This window comes from Oncorhynchus masou, chromosome 25 (genome assembly GCF_036934945.1).
Source record: "Oncorhynchus masou masou isolate Uvic2021 chromosome 25, UVic_Omas_1.1, whole genome shotgun sequence".
Taxonomy (NCBI): domain Eukaryota; kingdom Metazoa; phylum Chordata; class Actinopteri; order Salmoniformes; family Salmonidae; genus Oncorhynchus; species Oncorhynchus masou.
In genome coordinates, this window is record NC_088236.1 from 26074576 (window position 1) to 26100943 (window position 26368).

Consider the following 26368-nt stretch of genomic DNA (forward strand, 5'->3'; position numbering starts at 1 on the left):
CCATAGGGCGCGCACAATTGGCTCAACGTCGTCCGGGTTAGGGGAAGGTTTGGCCGGGGTAATGCACAACTCATTCACAATAATACTCAAAAGTAGGTAATAGACATTTAGTCTTTCACAGTGTCAAATATTTAGGTAGGCATAGTAAGAAACTCCGTTTATTTGTTCTGAATATACAGGATAGTTTACATAGCACAATTAAATAGTAGCCGTACATACAATAATGGCAGTATCGTACAATACATGGAATACTTGAACAGTGGTGCAATTGAGACAACAGCGGTGTAGGTGTAGAGATGTGCAGAGTCATCTGGTGACAATAACATGGAGGGAATAGATACTTTATTGTCCATTGCTTATAACGGGAAATGTACCTTCTGCTTTTCCCAACACCCTGCATTGTAGCACCCCTGGGCGAAGAACAATTGTGGGGGGATAAATGTTTTGCTCAAGGGCAATTTTTGTGGGAAATTGTTTCAATGGTATTGAAAAACCATCCTGGCTATTTCATATGTGGCATACTACCCAAGCCAATTAGCTAGTTAGTTGAGAACTAACTAGTTACTGGCTAGCTAGCTACAGATGTATTTTCCTGTTGCACAAAGTTGGCTTTTTGGGTGGCATGGACAGCTTTTAACAGATTAGACCGCTATTGCTAGGCCGTAAGACACTGAGTGAAAAGTCAAATGTAGCCAGACCTTCATTGCAGTGATCAACACACGTTGTCCTGTTTGGAAAAAACAGCACAGCACTCGACCCTTAGCTACCCACCCCTAGTAGCTAGCTAGCTAAACCTTTTCTTCTTGGTTTAGCTTTCCGGCAGACTAAACGCTTTGTGGCGTATTGCTGACTTTCACAGGTTGGAGTGCAAATGACACATTTGGGACAGGGGAATTTCATTTTTTATTTAACCTTTAACTAGGTAAGTCAGGTAAGAACAAATTCTTATTTATTTTAGTCTCAGAGGTCTGTTAAAAGCGCAGAGAGCATCATGAAGAACAAGGAACACACCAGGCAGGTCCGAGATACTGTTGTGAAGAAGTTTAAAGCCGGATTTGGATACAAAAAGATTTCCCAAGCTTTAAACATCCCAAGGAGCACTGTGCAAGCGATAATATTGAAATGGAAGGAGTATCAGAACACTGCAAATCTACCAAGACCTGGTCGTCCCTCTAAACTTTCAGCTCATACAAGGAGAAGACTGATCAGAGGTGCATCCAAGAGGCCCATGATCACTCTGGATGAACTGCAGAGATCTACAGCTGAGGTGGGAGACTCTGTCCATAGGACAACAATCAGTCGTATATTGCACAAATCTGGCCTTTATGGAAGAGTGGCAAGAAGAAAGCCATTTCTTAAAGATATCCATAAAAAGTGTTGTTTAAAGTTTGCCATAAGCCACCTGGGAGACACACAAAACATGTGGAAGAAGGTGCTCTGGTCAGATGAAACCAAAATTGAACTTTTTGGCAACAATGCAAAACATTATGTTTGGCGTAAAAGCAACACAGCTCATCACCCTGACCACACCATACCCACTGTCAAACATGGTGGTGGCAGCATCATGGTTTGGGCCTGCTTTTCTTCAGCAGGGACAGGGAAGATGGTTCAAATTGATGGGAAGATGGATGGAGCCAAATACAGGACCATTCTGGAAGAAAACCTGATGGAGTCTGCAAAAGACCTGAGACTGGGACGGAGATTTGTCTTCCAACAAGACAATGATCCAAAACATAAAGCAAAATCTACAATGGAATGGTTCAAAAATAAACATATCCAGGTGTTAGAATGGCCAAGTCAAAGTCCAGACCTGAATCCAATCGAGAATCTGTGGAATGAACTGAAAACTGCTGTTCACAAATGCTCTCCATCCAACCTCACTGAGCTCGAGCTGTTTTGCAAGGAGGAATGGGAAAAGATTTTGGTCTCTCGATGTGCAAAACTGATAGACATACCCCAAGTGACTTACAGCTGTAATCGCAGCAAAAGGTGGCGCTACAAAGTATTAACCTAAGGGGGCTGAATAATTTTGCACGCCCAATTTTTCAGTTTTTGATTTGTTAAAAAAGTTTGAAATATCCAATAAATGTCGTTCTACTTCATGATTGTGTCCCACTTGTTGTTGATTCTTCACAAAAAATACAGTTTTATATCTTTATGTTTGAAGCCTGAAATGTGGCAAAAGGTCGCAAAGTTCAAGGGGGCCGAATACTTTCGCAAGGCACTGTACAATGGCGGGAAGTGGAACTTGCTACAACCACTGGCTATAACTTGATGGCGCTCTATACAATCAAAACAGCTGGTCAGGGGCTGAGATTCAATAATCAACAGTTCTAGAATTTCCTTCAGTGGTCTAAGGAACGGCATCACAGTGCTAGTTGTGCCTCTAGAGATCCTGGTTTGAGTCCAGGCTCTGTCGCAGCCGGCCGTGACCGGGAGACCCATTGGGCTCCGTACAATTGGCCCAGTGTTGTCCGGGTTAGGGGACAGTTTGGTCGGCCGGGATGTCCTTGTCCCATCGCGCTCTTGCATGCTGACACATTTGTCAGATGTACGGAGTTTCTTCTTCTGACACGTTGGTGCGGCTGGCTTCCCGGGTTAAGCTGGCAGTGTGTCAAGAAGCAGTGGCTGGCATGACAGTGGCTGTTTCGTAGGACGCACGGCTCCATACGGGAGTCCATACGGGAGTTGCAGCGATGGGGCAAGACTGTAAATACCAACTCAATATCATGAAATTGGGGAGAAAAGGGGGCAAAAAAACCAAAAGGCCGTGTTTCCTTGAGGAGCAATGTGCCAGTATTCAGTTAGGCACAGAATTAAAAAGAGTAAAGCTGAGATCAGGCTTTACCCTGATCACCATCCATTGTTTGGTCTGAGCTGACCTCAGCAGATGCTGCAATGCATGACTGGATTCCTGTATTAACCCCTTTCTCCCTCCCACTTTCTCTGCATGAGGAGGCATGGACCCCAGTGTACTGAATATACTATACCTTACATTCTCCCTGACAGTGATGCTCTATCTCCAAATAACAGCCTGTAGTACAGACTGTTACAGTAAAATACAGTGACTCAAGGCCCTGCTACATGTGATGTGTCTGTGTCAGGTGGAGGAGGTGGTCCAGAATCACATGACATACTCCCTGCAGGACATGGGTGGAGACGCCAACTGGCAGCTGGTGGTGGAGGAGGGTGAGATGAAGGTGAGGATGAGCATATAGACGACCATAACTAGATACTACAGTAGACACACTATCCCCTGCATGCCTAGTATAGAAGACTATACCTACAGTGATGAGTTTAACATGCTCTGCTCTGCTCACTCACACTGTAAACGGGTCCAATATGGCTGCTGTAGGTTTGAATGGGTCTATAATGGCTAATGCATGTGACTGTCTGCTATCTCAGGTGTACAGGAGAGAGGTGGAGGAGAACGGCATCGTCCTGGACCCTCTGAAGGCCACCCATGCAGTGAAGGGTGTGACAGGACATGAGTTATGCCACTACTTCTGGGACACGGACGTACGCAACGACTGGGAGAGTGAGTCTATCATCAGATTATTTTTAGACTAGAGTCATCATTTTATTTTGTTACTTTGCACACAATCAATGTCTTGAATTGTTGTTGATTTGTCTAGTCTTGGTCTGTTTCTCTTCCAGCCACTATTGAAAACTTCAACGTGGTGGAGACGCTCTCAGACAATGCTGTTATAGTCTACCAGACACACAAGGTAATCATACCTCTGGAGTTCAGGTTCACCCTAGTGTGTCAGGCTCTTGTACATGTGGGTTGTCTAAAGACTGGTCATGTTTGACTGACAGCCAATGGCTGTGTTTCAGAGAGTATGGCCCGCCTCTCAGAGGGACGTTCTCTACCTATCCGCTATCAGGAAGATCCTGGCAACCAATGAGAGTGACCCAGACACGTGGCTGGTCTGTAACTTCTCTGTGGATCATAACAACGCCCAGGTGAGTTCCACAGACACAAAGGGCTTATTGCCATACATGCTCTTAATATATGATGGCATAGAGCAAGCGATCAATGTTGAATTGGAAGGGGGGGATTGGCTACTGCTCTCTTACCTTCTCATCCATTCCCTTTCTTTCTGTAGCCCACCAACCGGTGTGTCCGTGCAAAAATCAACGTGGCCATGATCTGCCAGACCCTTGTGAGCCCTCCAGAGGGCAACAAAGAGATCAGCAGGGACAACATCCTCTGTAAGATCACCTACGTGGCCAACGGTAAGTACAGCAACCCAAGTTCTTTCAGGTCCCCACTAGGTGAGGACTTCATGGTTGTCATATGAGCCTGGTCAAGTTTATCCACCTACATGTCAGTTTTTTTTCTCCTGTTTTCTTCTATGTTCCCTATTGGACCATGTACAAATACAAGCTGCTTTATGTGGGTGGATAATGGAAGTTAAATGTTGATTAATGGTTTGGTATAGTGATATATAGTGACTGAGTGGTTGTTTTTCCCTAGTGAATCCTGGAGGCTGGGCCCCTGCCTCAGTCCTCAGAGCTGTGGCCAAGAGGGAGTACCCCAAGTTCCTCAAACGCTTCACCGGCTATGTCCAGGACAAGACCAGTGGGAAACCCATCCTCTTTTAAACCTCTACAGGTAGCATCGAACTCAAACCCACTCTAAAAGGCTCTGCATGGTCAATCTGCATATGCAATGGCCGTACAGCACGGCCTCTGTAGAAGTCAGGGCATTCATACTTCTTGCGCTTCGCAGATCTGTTGTCAAGGAAGTGAGTTTGTTTATACAGGACCTACCATCACACCATCATGTCAATGTGGAGCGATACGGAGCCTTCCGCATTGTTACATCAATTGGGAAGTGCACAACATCGCTGTACGGAGCTCGATTTGGCCTTTGGGGGCTCTGCAATTGGGTCACAGCCTCCATATGCCGCTTCCAGACAGCATTGCTGGATCAAGCTTAAAGACAATAAATATTTAATTACATTCTACCACACAAGTACAGTTGTTAAATCAGATGAATGTTGAGGATCATTGTGTGCCATATGAGTTTTTGGTAACTTTCCATCTCCTTTTCTCTCAGGCGGGAACACATTTAATCCTGAAGAGACATGGCTACATTTACGATCATTCAAGGGGCTCCCACAGACTACATTACCCATTAATCCGTCTACCAGAATGTCTCCAAACTATATTACCCATGATGAAATATCTGTTTCAAATGACTAGAAACTGGTTTAGGGCTTTATTCTACCAGTAGTTGCTTGCCACTTGAGACACAAAAACAACCAAACATCAAACTGTCCATGGATATCTATTTGTATATAAATTCAAGAATTTCTATGGCAATATTTTGAATCAATTGAACCAATTCTTTGCTTTTTGTAAATTGTTTTGTACATTTCCAATTATACTTTGTTTGCATTAACCACTGATTGTTTTCATGCTGCTAATTTTACTACGGAGAGCAGTGTGAGTTTGGCTAGCCTTCGTCTTGTCCTCTCATAGTGACGACCTGCCCTGGAGTCTAAAGCTTTGTACACCATTATACAGTAGCTGTAAAGGATTGTACGGAGGCATTAGTTTACCAGTGTATGTAATGTTAAGGGATTGAAAGTAAAGGATGTTGGCAAACTGGAATTGGAAGAACTCGCCTGTTTTCAAAGTAAGGTGACCTTTATGACAACGAACTGAATGTATGGTATAGATGGATGTCATTTGTTGAATGTGACCCATAAACACTAAGGTATCAATTGTTGGTATCCACTGTCGAGTTTGCTGCCCCCCTGTGTAACATACAGCTAGCTGTATGGCTGATGTACAGCCTACCACAGCATTGGGTGTTCAAATGGACCTCTTCATTCACTTCAAAGGCTTTGAGGAGATGGGGTGGCCATTTTTTTCACATCCCTCATTAACCTGTCATGCCTTAAACACCAGGATGAGCTCTGTTACAGTATCATACGACCAGAGACGCTACACTGGGGTCAGCATTTCACAGGATTTCTTACCTCATTTTTGTCAGAATCCTCCACTCAGCTTGATGGGTCATAGAATCCATGGAGAAACAACATTGCCATGATGATCGGAGTGACATCAGCTGAAGAATGCATTAAGCCTTTAATTTTGTCTGAGGAATTGACACGCTTTGTATATTTCTGTTGTACGTCTGAAGTGTTATCATTTGGGTAATGTTCTGTAAATTAAAATTGTTACACTAAGTAGAAATGTAAGTCTTCATTTCTGCAGTTGTGAGGATGTCTTCTACATGAGGGAAATGGAGAGTACTGTTTTTTTAAACAAAGCATTGATTGCAACTGATATTCAAGATTTTTTGGGGAAAGAAACAAGTAGAACGCATTTTATTTATAGGATTCTTCACATTCAGTGATTAAAATATTTATCTTCAGCAAACTATATATAATCAAAACCGACAGGTGTAATCATAGAAGATCTGACACATTCTGAATTCTGTCTAAAAATGGAGGCAAACTACTGGTTAGTTAACAAGAGGACACACTCGTTCTTCAGTATCAAAGGATATCCTGAGAAATCTTCAGTTGACACCCCTCCCTATAAAATTAGTTTCTGTGCATCAAAAAAAATCTACCATTGTACTTATGACATACATAGGTGTGCATATTCCACTAATCCAAAACCCAACGTTCGTCAAGGAAAAATAGTTATTACAATCATAACTAACATCCAAAGTGCCATTTTGACTGGGGAGAGTGTATATCGCCATCCTCTTCAATGAAGCTGAAGATCCAAGAAGATTGACCGGGTCTCCTCTCAGGTCGACAGCAGCCTTCAAACTGCTCCTTTCATCCTGTCTGATTGGAATGAATAGCAATGTGTTGGTTGGTTTGGTACCTTCAACTACCAGCCAATGAGTCTTTAGTTTGGCCTTGGTTTGGTTTCAGAATGAATATAATATCTGTTATTTTAACAGCATTATGAGTCCAGGCTCATCCATATTGGCCTTGTGTTTTCCATGTCACTGTTACACTTTTGCAATGGCCAAGATGTCACTAAATGTTCATTATCCAACCAGCTACTATGAAGAAAGTGTAATAACTTCTGGTCAGCAGGAAAATGAAAACATTCAAATTAATGTATTTTCTATATATGCTTTTCTTTATAGGCCATGAGGGACTTCACTGACATGCTCTAACAAACATCACTTGGTAAGGTCTGACATGTAATTCCATTTGTGTCTTGTTTTAGTTCATCAGCCTATCAGGTGTGAGCATTCCAGTCCTTTGTGTTTGGCAATAGTGGCAGAGTGGATTTAGCAGCGCTGGGGGTGGAGTCAAAGGAGCCCTGTCCAATGGAGTGTAGCGATTGTCAAGACGATTGACAAAATCGTAGTAGTCTGTAAGCCTCCCCTTTCACTGAAACAGAAGAGTGCAGTGTGAGTAAATACTATAAATACAGGTTATTATATCCATTTGACAGAACTGCTCCTACAGGGGTGTGCTAGTCAGAGCCCTATGGGCCCCTGGTCAAAAGTTGTACACTTTATAGCGGACTTTTATTTAAAATTATTTATTTGATTGTATTTTATCAGGGAGTCATATAGAGACCAAGGTGTCTTTTACAGATGAGCCCTGAATTATTATTGAAAAACAATTCAATCCATTTTTGAATAAGGCTGCAGCGTAAAAAAAAAATATGGATAAAATCAAGGGGTCTGAATACTTTCTGATGTTCTGTATGTGCTCTAGAGAACAACAGTGCTAATTTCAAGGTTTCTGTAATATAATGAAGGCAGACTGTAGTTCAGGTAGAGCCTGGTCAACCGTGGAGGCGATAACATACGGCAGGGTAGCCTAGTGGTTAGAGCGTTGGACTAGTAACCGGAAGGTTGCAAGTTCAAACCCCCGAGCTGACAAGGTACAAATCTGTCGTTCTGCCCCTGAACAGGCAGTTAACCCACTGTTCCTAGGCCGTCATTGAAAATAAGAATTTGTTCTTAACTGACTTGCCTGGTTAAATAAAGGTAAAATTAAAAAATAAAATACACAACAGTATCATCATACAGTGCAGGTTCCAATTTCTGACAGACAATTTGTTAATGTAAACAGTAGAAAGTACAGGACCCAGAATCAACCCCTTTCGTAACATCCAGGAGGATTTAACACCATCAGTAGATAGACATTGAGTTATATCTGTCAAGTCATTTTTAAACCAGTTACATGCAGCCTGGTCGAGGCCAATTGAGGAAAGCCTCTTAATTAGCAGTGAGTGATCAATAGTATCGAAAGCCTTTGATAGGTCAATGAAAAGGGCAGCACAATGTTGCCTTTTATACATACAGTTAACCACAACATTTATAACGAGGGACCTGGTGCGATGACCTGGTCTGAAACCCGACTGATGTACATACTTTTCAAAGATAAAAAAAGAAAGCTGAGAATTAATTAAGGATTGTAATATCTTAGTTGGCAAGAAAGTTTAGAAATAGGGTGATAATTATTTAGGTCACCACCTTTTATTTTTATTTTTTATTTCACCTTTATTTAAGGAGGAGTACCTGGGTCACCTTCCAAACCTTCGGGATAGTACCAGATATAATCATCAGGTTAAACATATGGGTTAATGATTCAGCAATCAGGGGGGCAGAGAGCTGCAGCAACAATGGATCAAGTACATCAGCCCCAGTGGATTTTTTTTCCATCAATCCAGGCATCTTGCACATCACAGGTAGTAAATCGTTGAAATGAAAACAAAGATTCACTAGAAGTTGATGGGTTAACCATCGAGTCAGCTAGAGGCTGGCGGAGGGAAGAGCAGTCGATTGACTGACCAGGGTCAACTACAATAAAAAGCCTGCCGAGATAAAAACATGATTGAAAGTATCACTTATCCCATTCTTCTCAGTTATGATGCCAGAGTCAAAACTTGCTTAGGCAGGGAAGAACAGGAATTTGAACACTTCAGGGCATTTACTGTTTTCCAAAATGTAGAAGGATAACCACCTGAGTCAGAGATAGAGCTTAAAAAATAGTTTGATTTAGCTTTTTTTAAATCGAGATAGTACAACTGTTTCTCAATTGTCTGAAAGATTGCCAGTCCACTACAGAGTCAGTTTTCCTTGATTTGGCCCAAGCCTGATTTATCATCTGAATCAGCTCAGATAAATCAGGAGAAACTCCAAGAACACTAAGGTAACCTGCCTAAATAACTACTGATCCGTAGCACGTCTGTAGCCATGAAGTGCTTTGAAAGGCTGGTCATTGCTCACATCAACACCATTATCCTAGAAACACTAGACCTACTCCAATTTGCATACCGCTCCAACAGATAATGCAATTTCTATTGTACTCAACACTGCCCTTTCCCACCTGGACAAAAGGAACACCTATTTGAGAATGCCAATCATTGACTACAGCTCAGCATTCAACACCATAGTGCCCTCAAAACTCATCAGTAAGCTAAGGACCTTGGGACTAAACACCTCCCTCTGCAACTGGATCCTGGACTTCCTGACGGGCCGTCCCCTGGTGGTAAGACTAGGTAACAACATATCCGCCACGCTGATCCTCAACAAGGGGTCCCCTCCTGTACTCCCATGTTCACTCATGACTGCATGGCCAGGCACGACTCCAACACCATCATCAAGTTTGCTGATGACACAACAGTGGTAGGTCTGATCACCGACAATGATGAGACAGCCTATAGTGAGGAGGTCAGAGACCTGGCTGTGTGGTGCCAGGACAACAACCTCTACCTCTAACACATCCTCTACCTCAACGTGATCAAGACAAACAACATGATTCTGGACTACAGGAAAAGGAGGACCGAGCACGCCCCCATTCTCATTGACAGGGCTGTTGTGGAGCAAGTTGAGAGCTTCATGTTCCTTGGTGTCCACATCACCAACAAACTATCATGGTCCAAGCACATTAAGACAGTGGTGAGGAGGGAACGACAACACCTATTCCCGTCAGGAGACTGAAAAGATTTGGCATTGGTCCTCAAAAGGTTCTACAGCTGCACCATCGAGAGCACCAGAGAGAACAGTCTGTTTTCTCTGCTACTCTACGGCAAGCGGTACCGGAGCGCCATGTCTAGGTCCAAAAGGCTTCTTAACAGCTTCTACCCCCAAGCCATAAGACTCCTGAACAGCTAATCAACGGGCTACTCAGACTATTTGCATTGCCTTCCCCCTTTTACACTGCTGCTACACTCTGTTTATTATTTATGCATGGTCCCTTTAACTCTACCTACATTTACATATTACCTCAACTAACCGGTGCCCCCCCCCCGCGCACATTGACTCTGTACCGGTACCCCCTGTAAATAGCCTCACTATTGTTATTTTACTGCTGCTGTTTAATTATTTGATCTATTTATTACTTACCACTTATTTTTTTTAAAAAGGCATTGTTGGTTAAGGGCTCGTAAGTAAGCATTTCACTGTAAGGGGTATTCGGCACGTGACAAATACAATTTGATTTGATTTGAAAACCAAAGGTTTCACCTACATTATCTTTGACTCTGAATTGATTAAAAGGGGTGTGTTTATCTGCCAGATGAATAAATATGGAGGATACATTTCCTAGAGCCCACTCAGGGCCAGGAATACAGGAGACAGTGGCTCAATCAGAGTAGAACATGTCATGTTGGGGCGGCAGGTAGCCTAGTGGTTAGAACCTAAAGGTTACAAGATCGAATCCCCGAGCTGACAAGGTAAAAATCTGTCATTCTGCCCTTGAACAAGGCAGTTAACACACTGTTCCTAGGCCTTCATTGAAAATAATAATTTGTTCTTAACTGACTTGCCTAGTTAAATAAAGGTTTAAAAAAAAACCTTGAGCAGAAAACTTTTTAAAATGTATCTTCTTATCGGAAATAGGGTGTTGAGCAGAGCCCTATGGGCCCTGGTCAAAAGTAGTGCATTATGTAGGGAATAGGGTGTAATTTGGGACACACCCAGTGAGTGAATACTCACTAAGTAGACATCGAGCACTGAGCCATCATCCCGGTCCATGTCCACCTCTACGTCCATGGTGCTCTGCTCTGAAGTCAGACAGATGGCGCTGTCCTGCAGGGTGAATGTTGAGCTGGACGCCATTTCATCTCTGAGCGGAAACAGGAGAACAAGAAACACACATAAGTAGATATACAAATAAGAGTCCCAAATGGCACCCTATTCCCTACGTAGCTCCCTTCTTTTGACCATAGTGCAAGATTAACTGAATAGCAAATCAAAGAATCCAACATGAAAATGACAACCAGGTGAAACCCCCTTCAGGGAAACAGAGGAAAACCTGTGTGTCTGGTGTCTGGCTATAGACTAGAGCTCTCTCTAGGGGAAGTTAATGTCTAAGAACTTTACAAACAGGATAAGTTCATTTAAGTAAGGGAATTCTGGGACATTATGTGGAACTCCTTTACTGGGTTATGGACCTCTAAAAAGAGTCCCAAATAATCAGGGAAAATAAAGGTCCTTTAAAACACAGCATCGCGTGAACAGCAGGGGGCACTGGGGGCTGGGGTACATCTGAAACAGGCTATTTCCTTGATGCATGTCAGCTGACTCCTGACTTTGCTTAAATTCAGGAATGTGTTTTCCATTTTATGGCATGTTATTGCCTACCCCTCTTAAAGGTGACATGCAGGCACACACCTCAGAAGAAGGATTATGTACATACATAGAAAAAGTCACCCTGTCAGAAAATTACGCTCTTTCTTCTAACAATGTCTCTTAATCAGACCTTCTGAAAGCCTGGAGTCAAATATTCATCAAACACATTGATAGACAAATTTAGGGCAACAGACAGGTGCCTGAGAAGACCAGGCAGGCATCACAATGGAGACTTCATGTTGGGTTAGAACCGAACCAGACCAGACCAGACCAGACAGCTAGCTAGCTGGGGGGAGAGATGAGAGGAAAATAAACAGTTCTTTCTAGAGGGAGGTTAGAATTTTAAGTCCATGGTTTATGGCCTGCACACTGCATCTGAACTGGATGTAGGTTGAGCAATGTGAATAACTGTCCAGTGAGGGTTTTCTTGGCTCTTCCAGGGTATCTATCTCTAGTGTATAACATACTGTCACAAAGCCTGAGGACTCTGAGTCACCTGTTCCTTGTGGCTTGTCATCACAACAGGTTGAGTCCTATGTTTTCCATCTGGCCTCCCAGGTAGCTCAGTGATTTCCCCGGTTATTATTTACATTGTACTCTCCACCCTCGCACTCTTCTTGTCACACTGTCCCCTCAGGGGAATCCCTATGGCAGGCAGGGCTGAGCCACTCAGGGGCCCTGCTGGTGATCTGATCTGCAGGGTTAGTTGGTTTAGTCACTGATTAGCTCAATCGTTTACTCACCTGGTGTCCCAGGTCAAAATCATTGTTGCCAATATTTACACAAGAGTGTAAATATATCTGATTATAATTGGACCTTTGAGAGGACAGGTGGAAGGGGTCCTCGGATAGAGGGGATGGAGGGAACAGAGAGTCTCCGGGAGGGAGGGAGGGAGGGAGGGAGGGAGTGGAGGGAGGGGAGAGAGGTACCTGTCTTCAGACTGGGTCTCCAGGTTGATGGAGGAGGAGGAGATGGTTCCCATGGAGGAGCCCTCGTAGGAAGATGGGGTGTCAGGGACTAGGTCAGGACGCAGGTAGGAGCCAAACACTGGGAGAAACACACAAAGCCATGAGCTCACAGAGATACACACAAAGCCATGGCCACACTGAGAGCTACACACATAGCGATGGCTTCACTGAGAGCTACACACAAAGCCATGGCCTTACTGAGAGATACACACAAAGCCATGACCTCACTGAGAGATACACACAAAGCCATGGCCTTACTGAGAGATACACACAAAGCCATGACCTCACTGATAATGCCTTCAGTCAGTCAATGTATTATTAACTGTATTTGTATAACAACAACCTGGGCCTAAACCCCAAAAGAGTGTGCAGATGTGACAGGGCAAGGACAAAGTCCTGGGTGCTTGTGCTGTGCTATTAATTTAACACATGATCTAAAGACCTACAGTACAGACTGGATGTCGAAGCTACAGGACAGAACATGGGTTTGAATTAGTTTAATTAGATGAGATAATAAAACAACCATGTATTGTGCATACAATTATTATGTAATTGTCCCTACAAGAACCTTTTATCCCTCAAAATAGGGTTTTCTAACAAGACCGAAGGTATGCATGGAATTGGTTCACTAGAATACGTAGAGTAAGCTATTGAAAATGAAACTGTACATGTAAAAAATATAAATGTCTTTATGGTATGTTATATGAAGGTTGGACATAGAACGTGCACAAAGGTGTTGTTTAGTTAAAATAAGATTTCATATAAACTAAAGTAGCTATGTTGCAATATGAAACAAGACTTCTCTCTCCTACTCAGAAGTCTGCACCCTCATCTCTTCAAATCAAATCAAATTTTATTTGTCACATACACATGGTTAGCAGATGTTAATGCGAGTCTAGCGAAATGCTTGTGCTTCTAGTTCCGACAATGCAGTAATAACCAACAAGTAATCTAACTAACAATTCCTAAACTACAGTCTTATACACAGTGTAAGGGGATAAAGAATATGTACATAAGGATATATGAATGAGTGATGGTACAGAGCAGCATAGGCAAGATACAGTAGATGGTATTGAGTACAGTATATACATATGAGATGAGTATGTAAACAAAGTGGCATAGTTAAAGTGATTAGTGATACATGTATTACATAACGATGCAGTCGATGATATAGAGTACAGTATATACGTATGCATATGAGATGAATAATGTAGGGTAAGTAACATTATATAAGGTAGCATTGTTTAAAGTGGCTAGTGATATATTTACATCATTTCCCATCAATTCCCATTATTAAAGTGGCTGGAGTTGAGTCAGTGTCAGTGTGTTGGCAGCAGCCACTCAATGTTAGTGGTGGCTGTTTAACAGTCTGATGGCCTTGAGATAGAAGCTGTTTTTCAGTCTCTCGGTCCCAGCTTTGATGCACCTGTACTGACCTCGCCTTCTGGATGATAGCGTGGTGAACAGGCAGTGGCTCGGATGGTTGATGTCCTTGATGATATTTATGGCCTTCCTGTAACATCGGGTGGTGTAGGTGTCCTGGAGGGCAGGTAGTTTGCCCACGGTGATGCGTTGTGCAGACCTCACTACCCTCTGGAGAGCCTTACGGTTGAGGGCGGAGCAGTTGCCGTACCAGGCGGTGATACAGCCTGCCAGGATGCTCTCGATTGTGCATCTGTAGAAGTTTGTGAGTGCTTTTGGTGACAAGCCGAATTTCTTCAGCCTCCTGAGGTTGAAGAGGCGCTGCTGCGCCTTCTTCACGATGCTGTCTGTGTGAGTGGACCAATTCAGTTTGTCTGTGATGTGTATGCCGAGGAACTTAAAACTTGCTACCCTCTCCACTACTGTTCCATCGATGTGGATAGGGGGGTGTTCCCTCTGCTGTTTCCTGAAGTCCACAATCATCTCCTTAGTTTTGTTGACGTTGAGTGTGAGGTTATTTCCCTGACACCACACTCCGAGGGCCCTCACCTCCTCCCTGTAGGCCGTCTCGTCGTTGTTGGTAATCAAGCCTACCACTGTTGTGTCGTCCGCAAACTTGATGATTGAGTTGGAGGCGTGCATGGCCACGCAGTCGTGGATGAACAGGGAGTACAGGAGAGGGCTCAGAACGCACCCTTGTGGGGCCCCAGTGTTGAGGATCAGCAGGGAGGAGATGTTGTTACCTACCCTCACCACCTGGGGGCGGCCCGTCAGGAAGTCCAGTACCCAGTTGCACAGGGCGGGGTCGAGACCCAGGGTCTCGAGCTTGATGACGAGCTTGGAGGGTACTATGGTGTTGAATGCCGAGCTGTAGTCGATGAACAGCATTCTCACATAGGTATTCCTCTTGTCCAGATGGGTTAGGGCAGTGTGCAGTGTGGTTGAGATTGCATCGTCTGTGGACCTATTTGGGCGGTAAGCAAATTGGAGTGGGTCTAGGGTGTCAGGTAGGGTGGAGGTGATATGGTCCTTGACTAGTCTCTCAAAGCACTTCATGATGACGGAAGTGAGTGCTACGGGGCGGTAGTCGTTTAGCTCAGTTACCTTAGCTTTCTTGGGAACAGGAACAATGGTGGCCCTCTTGAAGCATGTGGGGACAGCAGACTGGTATAGGGATTGATTGAATATGTCCGTAAACACACCAGCCAGCTGGTCTTTGCGTGCTCTGAGGGCGCGGCTGGGGATGCCGTCTGGGCCTGCAGCCTTGCGAGGGTTAACACGTTTAAATGTTTTACTCACCTCGGCTGCAGTGAAGGAGAGACCGCATGTTTCCGTTGCAGGCCGTGTCAGTGGCACTGTATTGTCCTCAAAGCGGGCAAAAAAGTTATTTAGTCTGCCTGTTAGCAAGACATCCTGGTCCGTGACTGGGCTGGATTTCTTCCTGTGGTCCGTGATTGACTGTAGACCCTGCCACATGTCTTGTGTCTGAGCCGTTGAATTGAGATTCTACTTTGTCTCTGTACTGACGCTGAGCTTGTTTGATAGCCTTGCGGAGGGAATAGCTGCACTGTTTGTATTCGGTCATGTTACCAGACACCTTGCCCTGATTAAAAGCAGTGGTTCGCGCTTTCAGTTTCACGCTAATGCTGCCATCAATCCACGGTTTCTGGTTAGGGAATGTTTTAATCGTTGCTATGGGAACGACATCTTCAACGCACGTTCTAATGAATTCGCACACCGAATCAGCGTATTCGTCAATGTTGTTATCTGACGCAATACGAAACATGTCCCAGTCCACGTGATGGAAGCAGTCTTGGAGTGTGGAGTCAGCTTGGTTGGACCAGCGTTGGACAGACCTCAGCGTGGGAGCTTCTTGTTTCAGTTTCTGTCTGTAGGCAGGGATCAGCAAAATGGAGTCGTGGTCAGCTTTTCCGAAAGGGGGGGCGGGGCAGGGCCTTATATGCATCACGGAAGTTAGAGTAACAGTGATCCAAGGTTTTTCCACCCCTGGTTGCGCAATCGATATGCTGATAAAATTTAGGGAGTCTTGTTTTCAGATCAGCCTTGTTAAAATCCCCAGCTACAATGAATGCAGCCTCCGGATAAATGGTTTCCAGTTTGCAAAGAGTTAAATAAAGTTTGTTCAGAGCCATCGTTGTGTCTGCTTGGGGGGGGGATATATACGGCTGTGATTATAATCGAAGAGAATTCTCTTGGTAGATAATGCGGTCTACATTTGATTGTGAGGAATTCTAAATCAGGTGAACAGAAGGATTTGAGTTCCTGTATGTTTCTTTCATCGCACCATGTCTCGTTAGCCATAAGGCATACGCCCCCACCCCTCTTCTTACCAGAAAGGTGTTTGTTTCTGTCGGCGCGATGCGTGGAGAAACCCGTTGGCTGCACCGCTTCGGATAGCGTCTCTCCAGTGAGCCATGTTTCCGTGAAGCACAGAACGTTACAGTCTCTGATGTCCCTCTGGAATGCTACCCTTGCGCAGATTTCATCAACCTTGTTGTCAAGAGACTGGACATTGGCAAGAAGAATGCTAGGGAGTGGTGCACGGTGTGCCCGTCTCCGGAGTCTGACCAGAAGACCGCCTCGTTTCCCTCTTTTTTGGAGTCGTTTTTTTGGGTCGCTGCATGCGATCCATTCCGTTGTCCTGTTTGTAAGGCAGAACACAGGATCCGCGTCGCGAAAAACATATTCTTGGTCGTACTGATGGTGAGTTGACGCTGATCTTATATTCAGTAGTTCTTCTCGACTGTATGTAATGAAACCTAAGATGACCTGGGGTACTAATGTAAGAAATAACACGTAAAAAAAAAAAAAAACTGCATAGTTTCCTAGGAACGCGAAGCGAGGCGGCCATCTCTGTCGGCGCCGGAAGTATTGGCCAACAGTTTGGCCAACAGTGGTGTTACCGTAGAGGAAGAGTCATGACGCTGAGTTACTATTGTGGAAAGGGGCCTGATTCGAATCCAGCCAGCCACTGGAGTCAGGGCCTGATTCGAATCCAGCCAGCCACTGGAGTCAAGGCCTGATTCAAATCCAGCCAGCCACTGGAGTCAGGGCCTGATTCTAATCCAGCCAGCCACTGGAGTCAGGGCCTGATTCGAATCCAGCCAGCCACTGGAGTCAGGGCCTGATTCGAATCCAGCCAGCCACTGGAGTCAGGGCCTGATTCGAATCCAGCCAGCCACTGGAGTCAGGGCCTGATTCGAATCCAGCCAGCCACTGGAGTCAGGGCCTGATTCTAATCCAGCCAGCCACTGGAGTCAGGGCCTGATTCTAATCCAGCCAGCCACTGGAGTCAGGGCCTGATTCTAATCCAGCCAGCCACTGGAGTCAGGGCCTGATTCTAATCCAGCCAGCCACTGGAGTCAGGGCCTGATTCTAATCCAGCCAGCCACTGGAGTCAAGGCCTGATTCGAATCCAGCCAGCCACTGGAGTCAGGGCCTGATTCTAATCCAGCCTGCCACTGGAGTCAAGGCCTGATTCTAATCCAGCCAGCCACTGGAGTCAAGGCCTGATTCAAATCCAGCCAGCCACTGGAGTCAGGGCCTGATTCTAATCCAGCCAGCCACTGGAGTCAGGGCCTGATTCTAATCCAGCCAGCCACTGGAGTCAGGGCCTGATTCTAATCCAGCCAGCCACTGGAGTCAGGGCCTGATTCGAATCCAGCCAGCCACTGGAGTCAAGGCCTGATTCTAATCCAGCCAGCCACTGGAGTCAAGGCCTGATTCTAATCCAGCCAGCCACTGGAGTCAGGGCCTGATTCTAATCCAGCCAGCCACTGGAGTCAGGGCCTGATTCTAATCCAGCCAGCCACTGGAGTCAGGGCCTGATTCGAATCCAGCCAGCCACTGGAGTCAGGGCCTGATTCGAATCCAGCCAGCCACTGGAGTCAAGGCCTGATTCGAATCCAGCCAGCCACTGGAGTCAAGGCCTGATTCTAATCCAGCCAGCCACTGGAGTCAGAGCCTGATTCTAATCCAGCCAGCCACTGGAGTCAGGGCCTGATTCTAATCCAGCCAGCCACTGGAGTCAGGGCCTGATTCTAATCCAGCCAGCCACTGGAGTCAGGGCCTGATTCTAATCCAGCCAGCCACTGGAGTCAGGGCCTGATTCTAATCCAGCCAGCCACTGGAGTCAGGGCCTGATTCTAATCCAGCCAGCCACTGGAGTCAGGGCCTGATTCGAATCCAGCCAGCCACTGGAGTCAAGGCCTGATTCGAATCCAGCCAGCCACTGGAGTCAAGGCCTGATTCGAATCCAGCCAGCCACTGGAGTCAGGGCCTGATTCTAATCCAGCCAGCCACTGGAGTCAGGGCCTGATTCTAATCCAGCCAGCCACTGGAGTCAGGGCCTGATTCGAATCCAGCCAGCCACTGGAGTCAAGGCCTGATTCGAATCCAGCCAGCCACTGGAGTCAAGGCCTGATTCTAATCCAGCCAGCCACTGGAGTCAGAGCCTGATTCTAATCCAGCCAGCCACTGGAGTCAGGGCCTGATTCTAATCCAGCCAGCCACTGGAGTCAGGGCCTGATTCGAATCCAGCCAGCCACTGGAGTCAGGGTCTGATTCTAATCCAGCCAGCCACTGGAGTCAGGGACTGATAATGACTCCTCAAGAGACACAGAAAGAGTTTACATGAATAACGCTAACTCAATCACTCACACAGAGACAGACAGAGCGGAAGAGAGACAGCGAGAGAGAGAGCGAAAGAGAGACAGCGAGAGAGACAGCGAGAGAGACAGAGAAAGAGAGACAGAGAAAGAGAGACAGAGAGAGAGTGAGAGAGACACCGAGAGAGAGACAGCGCGAGAGACAGCGAGAGGGATGAGTTAGGAGGACTGGCTGTTAATAACTGGATATAGACTGTGTTTTCTTTCCGGTGAGGTAACATTTCAGTGGGGGCTGGAGGTGGAGACACTATGGCACTACTGAAGGACTAGTTTACGGGGACCAAGTGGTTTTCGAAGGCCCATCGGTCCAGACATAATGAGAGGTATGGTCTACATGACATATCTGGGAAGTGATTTCTCTCAGGTTTTTACAACACATGAATGTGTGGATGATTGATAATCGTGTGCTGGTCTACCTTGTCCGTCTAGACTGGCCAGACTGCGTGCTCCTCCCAGACTCTGCCTCCTCTCCTCCTCCTTCTCTTCCTTCTGAGATGACAGGATCTCCTGAGAGGATGACTTCAGAGCAGGGATGGATGTACGAGTCCTCTTAGAAGGGGAGAAGCGAATGGCTGCAGAGAGACAGAGAGAGAGAGAAAGAGAGGGGAGTGGGATGGGGAGCGAGGTAAAAGAGAGAGGGAGACAGAAACGAGTGGTGGGGGAAGAGAAAAGGAGAGTGGAGGGAAGGGAGAGAGGAAGATAAGGAGAGAGAGGGAGCAAGAGAGAAATAGGGTGTTGGGGAGAGAGTGAGGGGGTAGGAATGAGAGTGAAGGGGTAGAGCAAGAGAGAAAGAGGGGGTTGGGGAGAGAGTGAGGGGGTAGGAATGAGAGTGAAGGGGTAGAGCAAGAAAGAAATAGGGGGTTGGGGAGAGAGTGAGGGGGTAGGAATGAGAGTGAAGGGGTAGAGCAAGAGAGAAAGAGGGGGTTGGGGAGAGAGTGAGGGGGTAGGAATGAGAGTGAAGGGGTAGAGCAAGAAAGAAAGAGAGGGTTGGGGAGAGAGTGAGGGGGTAGGAATGAGAGTGAAGGGGTAGAGCAAGAGAGAAAGAGGGCGAGATGGAGGGAACAGATTACCCTGATTGCAACCATTATCGTACATAATCAAGCTTGAAGTGTCTTTCCCAAAGTAGCAGTAAAATGATCAAACTGTTAACGCATAATGATCATTATGAAACTGTCCCCCGATGTTCCATTCTGACTCCCAAGCAGAGCATGAAATCCCTCCCCAATGTATCTAACTGTGCAGAAGCATTGCCATAATAATACCAAGCATCTAAATCCCGAACCATAGCAGAAACCATCTTCATTAAATCAGCATTGCACACGCCTTTATTTCATCTTAACATGAAACATTCCACAAGTCAAAACCCTGAAGTGAGAAGGGCTTCAGCCACTGGGGTGGGTTCCTAAATTACCCCCACTGGGGGACTGGCATGGCCAGCACCCAAACAGAGGACAACCATAGACTCCTGTTAATAGGGAGAAACTAAACACCTCTCTGATAACAAGATATTTCTGGGGAAAGAACTAAAGGCAGAACAGAACTACTAAAATATGCAACTACATAAATGTATGTATGGACACATTACCGTAAGTCGCTTTCGCCAAGAATCTATATAAGTATGTCAGCATAAAGCACAGCGAGAGGAGCTGAGGGAGAAACCTGAAACCTGACCTATTTAATTGACTGACAACACAATCACGTCCTCTTACAGGAGAAATGTATACCGTACATCAACACAGCTGCGTTGTTGCCTTCAACACAGCAGGTGACTAACAAATCAATCTGTACAAACATTTCCAATGGTTTAAAGTTGACTAAACTGTACGTGACACACCGACATAGTGTTATTGTAGTCTCAGCCCTCATACCCCTTATACCATTACACTTGTTTTCTGATCCCAGTGCCTGTCATGTGTGACAGCTTGAGTCTTAAATGTATCCCTGTCATAGGGGACTGAGGAACAGAAGCCAGCAGACTTACTCTGAGTCTTCCGGAACACCGAAGTGCTCATGAACTTGAGGAATCGGTTGGCATAGAAACCAGGCCGGTGCACCGAGACAGAGTCCTGAGGACAGAACAGAAGACAATACAGGCTTTTATCAGGGAGTGCTATTTGAGATTACATTTACATTTACATTTAAGTCATTTAGCAGACGCTCTTATCCAGAGCGACTTACAAATTGGGATCAATGAGAATGGAACCTATGAACAGTGTGTTCAGAAGGACACATGTAATCAGCAGCATATCAACTCACGCCGTCGTAGACCAGGGCCTTCCATGAGTGTTCCAACTTCTTAATGAATCTGGGGGGGAAACAAGAAGTCTTGTCACAAAAAGAGCTTGTTATGCAACAAACCCAACCCGTCACCAAGCCCCGTCACCCAAAACCTGAGATGCTTCCCGTTGACACCAAAGACAGAACAGGAAACACAGCAATATTACATTTAATGTTACATAATATGCTCCCATTCTAGTTACATTTGACACTGCAATTGATGGACTGAGGCAAGCAAACAGTTGGCAAGGGAAGAGGATTAATATGAAAAGATATATGGGGAATGATATCATTATGTAACTCCCCAGCCAAGACACTGACAGACAGGTCCTGAGGTCAGCTTAGAGATGCTGAGATACGGACAAGGGAACAAGCTTTAGGGACACTTCTGTCTCTCTGGCCCTCGAGGCTTGTCACACTGAGGAGCTTCTCTCTCCCTCTCACTACATCCTCTCTCTCCCTTACTCCCTGCATTGGGACAGAAAATCAATGCTTCACCAGAGTGAATAGGAAAGACTGATAACTACAGAACCCTTATTAACAGAGTTGGGTAGAAAAGGATGCTTTAAGGACCCATGAGAGTGGCTGCTTGATATCCAATCAATCAGAATATGTAATGCTAACTAGTCTGTGGGCGTAGCAACGAACCCTCCATGTTACAGAACATTATAGTATGTTATTATGCTATATAATATAGCATGTTATGAAGTAATGTTAAACCTGTATGACTGCAGGATGTCGATGATGCCCAGGAAAATAAGCAGCTTCTCTTCTTTGTGTGACTTGGCAGGAATTCCACCCATCCTGAAATTCAGCCCAGTAAATGCAGGTCCAGTCACAGAATGTAGTCAGGTCAGGAGACACATTAAGGGTTTTGATCATTGTTTGTAAGAGTTTTGCCATGTATTTTTCAGTGTATGTGAATGTGAGTGTGTGTACGTGTAAATGTCATCAAGCTATTACAGTGTATATGATTGTGTACTGTACGTGTGGTTGTCTTTGAATGTGTATGGGCAGTATGACTGAGGTGAGCTGACTCACGTGTCGTCTGTGGTGTGGGCCTCGGCAGCCTTGCCGTCCCCCTGGATAGACTCCATGGCTGTGGAGTAGAGGACCCTCTGGGCCACGGGCCGCTTGCCATCCCCCACTGCCTGGCCCGGCTCGCCGCCCTCCTTCGGGCTCTGGTCCAGGACATGCACGGCCAGAAGCAGACTGTAGTCCATGATCTTAAAGCTCTCCAACACCTGCAGCACACAACATGAAACCACACAGTTAATTACCATGATCTGAAATAACATCAAAACAACCCGTAGGCTAGCAAAGAGTGGAAACAGTTGGAGCGGTGTTGGCCTAAGTCCGAAATCTGACCAGTTGGAGCGGTGTTGGCCTTGGTCTAAGTCCGGAATCTGACCAGTTGGAGCGGTGTTGGCCTTGGTCTGAGTCCGGAATCTGACCAGTTGGAGCGGTGTTGGCCTTGGTCTGAGTCCGGAATCTGACCAGTTGGAGCGGTGTTGGCCTTGGTCTGAGTCCGGAATCTGACCAGTTGGAGCGGTGTTGGCCTTGGTCTGAGTCCGGAATCTGACCAGTTGGAGCGGTGTTGGCCTTGGTCTGAGTCCGGAATCTGACCAGTTGGAGCGGTGTTGGCCTTGGTCTGAGTCCGGAATCTGACCAGTTGGAGCGGTGTTGGCCTTGGTCTAAGTCCGGAATCTGACCAGTTGGAGCGGTGTTGGCCTTGGTCTAAGTCCGGAATCTGACCAGTTGGAGCGGTGTTGGCCTTGGTCTGAGTCCGGAATCTGACCAGTTGGAGCGGTGTTGGCCTTGGTCTGAGTCCGGAATCTGACCAGTTGGAGCAGTGTTGGCCTTGGTCTGAGTCCGGAATCTGACCAGTTGGAGCGGTGTTGGCCTTGGTCTGAGTCCGGAATCTGACCAGTTGGAGCGGTGTTGGCCTTGGTCTGAGTCCGGAATCTGACCAGTTGGAGCGGTGTTGGCCTTGTTCTGAGTCCGGAATCTGACCAGTTGGAGCGGTGTTGGCCTTGGTCTGAGTCCGGAATCTGACCAGTTGGAGCGGTGTTGGCCTTGGTCTAAGTCCGGAATCTGACCAGTTGGAGCGGTGTTGGCCTTGGTCTAAGTCCGGAATCTGACCAGTTGGAGCCATGTTGGCCTTGGTCTAAGTCCGGAATCTGACCAGTTGGAGCGGTGTTGGCCTTGGTCTGAGTCCGGAATCTGACCAGTTGGAGCGGTGTTGGCCTTGGTCTAAGTCCGGAATCTGACCAGTTGGAGCGGTGTTGGCCTTGGTTTAAGTCCGGAATCTGACCAGTTGGAGCGGTGTTGGCCTTGGTCTAAGTCCGGAATCTGACCAGTTGGAGCGGTGTTGGCCTTGGTCTAAGTCCGGAATCTGACCAGTTGGAGCGGTGTTGGCCTTGGTTTAAGTCCGGAATCTGACCAGTTGGAGCGGTGTTGGCCTTGGTCTAAGTCCGGAATCTGACCAGTTGGAGCGGTGTTGGCCTTGGTCTAAGTCCGGAATCTGACCAGTTGGAGCGGTGTTGGCCTTGGTCTGAGTCCGGAATCTGACCAGTTGGAGCGGTGTTGGCCTTGGTCTAAGTCCGGAATCTGACCAGTTGGAGCGGTGTTGGCCTTGGTCTGAGTCCAGAATCTGACCAGTTGGAGCGGTGTTGGCCTTGGTCTAAGTCCGGAATCTGACCAGTTGGAGCGGTGTTGGTCTAAGTCCAGAACCTGACCAGTTGGAGCGGTGTTGGCCTTGGTCTGAGTCCAGAATCTGACCAGTTGGAGCGGTGTTGGCCTTGGTCTAAGTCCAGAATCTGACCAGTTGGAGCGGTGCTGGCCTTGGTCTAAGTCCGGAATCTGACCAGTTGGAGCGGTGTTGGCCTTGGTCTAAGTCCGGAATCTGACCAGTTGGAGCGGTGTTGGCCTTGGTCTAAGTCCAGAATCTGACCAGTATCACACACAGCTGTGTGCATTTTAAACAAAAATAGTGTTTTTTTATCATCTGGGTTATTGAAGTGTGACCCGTATTTCAGTGTGACCAAAGATAAATAGGCAAATGTGATATGATGTGGAAAGTCATCCTTTTTATAGTCCCTTCTGCCATAATAGGATTATCGAATTTGCATCCAAAAAATTGCTAATGTAGTTTGCCTGATTTTCCATCATCACGGGAATCGTCTTATTCTAAGCATTACTGTACTAATCCCCGAAACATCCAAGAATAGCACTGTCTGTCTGTCTGTAAGAGAGACGACAACAAGACACAAGGAATGGTCATCATGATTGTCATGGTAATTCCTAGAATCTGCTCTCAGTTGGATTCCGTAAACAGTATTTCCAACATCGGGAACTTCCAAACTTGCCATAACGGACTCAGTCATCATCATCCGTTATATGGAACTGGCTCGTAGACAACAGGCTGAGTAAAAGGACCACAACAGAACCAGCTCATTTGCCTTTTGAGACATAATCTAAGAAATGTGAACTAATATGTCCAGAATGAGGATCTTTGATAATAAAGACTGTAACACAAACACACCCTTACTAAGAGTGGACAGTAGGATGGATAGAGTTGAGCAAAGATGGCATTTAGATATGTTATCATACCACTGATGTATCTAGAACTAGAATCCATTGCACCATGACTGAGCACACCCACAATAAGATTATAGAACAGCTATTTCCAGGATATCCCCATGGTAAATGCGTCTTTATTCGTGCTTTATTGTTGGTGGTTTAATCGTGGTTAATTAGTTCTGTAGTGTCCTTTTAAGACGAATGCAAACCATGAACAATCATACAGACACGCGCGCACACCAGCCACACATACACACAAACATTCAGAATAAACACTTGTGCTCTTGTTCGAGCTTGGTCTTTTCCATGTCTCTGATTTGCATCCCTTCCTCTTGACTCCCCCGTCCTATTCAAAGGCAACCATTTTGAATAGAGCCACACACCAACCTGCCCGGAAACGGCTATAAGGACACTCCTGACCTGCAAACTGATATTTAATTTCAGAATTGGTAAAAAATCAGGTTAGGGTTTGGTTAAGGTAAGGTCAGTTTTAGATTTTAGTTGGTCGTTAGAGGTCAGGAGTGTCCTTAAAATAATTACAATTCTCAGCTTTTACATTGACATTTGATGGAATGTCTCCATTCCATATGTTTTTATGTTAGGGAGGCGTAGTGGCTCAATCCAGCTGTAGCACTGCATGGGGAATAGGGTGTCATTTGGCTTTGCCGTGGTTTGGCTTTGTTTGGCTTTGTGAGAGAGGGCATTGTTGTCCCCGTCATCCTCCAAAGGAATGACAGAATCACATGACATGGCAGGAAGAGAGGGGGACAACATGATATGGCAGGAGGAGAGGGTGACAACATGATATGTCAGGAGAAGAGGTGGACAACATGATATGGCAGGAGGAGAGGGGGACAACATGATATGGCAGGAGGAGACAGGACAACATGACATGGCAGGAGGAGAGGGGGACAACATGACATGGCGACAACATGACATGACATGAGGAGGAGAAGGGACAACATGACATGGCAGGAGGAGAGGGGACAACATGACATGGTGACAACATGACATGGCAGGAGGAGAGGGGGACAACATGACATGACAGGAGGAGAGGGGGACAACATGACATGGCAGGAGGAGAGGGGGACAACATGACATGGCAGGAGGAGAGGAGGACAACATGACATGGCAGGAGGAGAGGAGGACAACATGACATGGCAGGAGGAGAGGAGGACAACATGACATGGCAGGAGGAGAGGAGGACAACATGACATGGCAGGAGGAGAAGGGAACAACATGACATGGCAGGAGGAGAAGGGAACCACATGACATGGCAGGAGGAGAGGAGGACAACATGACATGGCAGGGGGAGAGGGGAACAACATGACATGGCAGGGGGAGAGGGGAACAACATGACATGGCAGGGGGAGAGGGGAACAACATGACATGGCAGGAGGAGAGGAGGACAACATGACATGGCAGGAGGAGAGGAGGACAACATGACATGGCAGGAGGAGAGGAGGACAACATGACATGGCAGGAGGAGAGGAGGACAACATGACATGGCAGGAGGAGAAGGGAACAACATGACATGGCAGGAGGAGAAGGGAACCACATGACATGGCAGGAGGAGAGGAGGACAACATGACATGGCAGGAGGAGAGGAGGACAACATGACATGGCAGGAGGAGAGGAGGACAACATGACATGGCAGGAGGAGAGGGGGACAACATGACATGGCAGGAGGAGAGGGGAACAACATGACATGGCAGGAGGAGAGGGGAACAACATGACATGGCAGGAGGAGAGGGGAACAACATGACATGGCAGGAGGAGAGGAGGACAACATGACATGGCAGGAGGAGAGGAGGACAACATGACCCGCCACAAGTTCTATAACAATAATGGGAAGA

General features: G+C 46.3%; 2 protein-coding genes across 8 annotated transcripts in view; one reads left to right on the forward strand and one right to left on the reverse strand.

Moving 5' to 3' along the window:
* Positions 1-6210, forward strand: part of LOC135513980 (ceramide transfer protein-like) — a 44293-nt gene extending 38083 nt beyond the window's left edge. For all 3 annotated transcript variants that reach the window (XM_064937044.1, XM_064937046.1, XM_064937043.1), the window contains 7 exons: positions 3105-3200; positions 3406-3538; positions 3658-3728; positions 3838-3966; positions 4110-4239; positions 4481-4618; positions 5066-6210. In XM_064937044.1, the coding sequence (XP_064793116.1) occupies positions 3105-3200; positions 3406-3538; positions 3658-3728; positions 3838-3966; positions 4110-4239; positions 4481-4608 (687 nt within the window). In that variant the 3' untranslated portion in view covers positions 4609-4618; positions 5066-6210. The remainder of the gene's footprint in view (positions 1-3104; positions 3201-3405; positions 3539-3657; positions 3729-3837; positions 3967-4109; positions 4240-4480; positions 4619-5065) is intronic.
* A 49-nt stretch (positions 6211-6259) lies between these two features.
* Positions 6260-26368, reverse strand: part of LOC135513981 (phosphatidylinositol 4-phosphate 5-kinase type-1 beta-like) — a 78707-nt gene continuing 58598 nt past the window's right edge. For 4 of the 5 annotated variants that reach the window (XM_064937050.1, XM_064937048.1, XM_064937051.1 and 1 more), the window contains 8 exons: positions 21972-22174; positions 21651-21734; positions 20910-20958; positions 20635-20719; positions 19070-19225; positions 12505-12622; positions 10940-11069; positions 6262-7376 (listed from right to left, as the gene is read on the reverse strand). In XM_064937050.1, coding sequence (XP_064793122.1) covers positions 7374-7376; positions 10940-11069; positions 12505-12622; positions 19070-19225; positions 20635-20719; positions 20910-20958; positions 21651-21734; positions 21972-22174 — 828 coding nt within the window. In that variant the 3' untranslated portion in view covers positions 6262-7373. Of the gene's footprint in view, positions 7377-10939; positions 11070-12504; positions 12623-19069; positions 19226-20634; positions 20720-20909; positions 20959-21650; positions 21735-21971; positions 22175-26368 lie in introns of all 5 variants that reach the window. The other variant, XM_064937047.1, reaches the window with a different exon arrangement.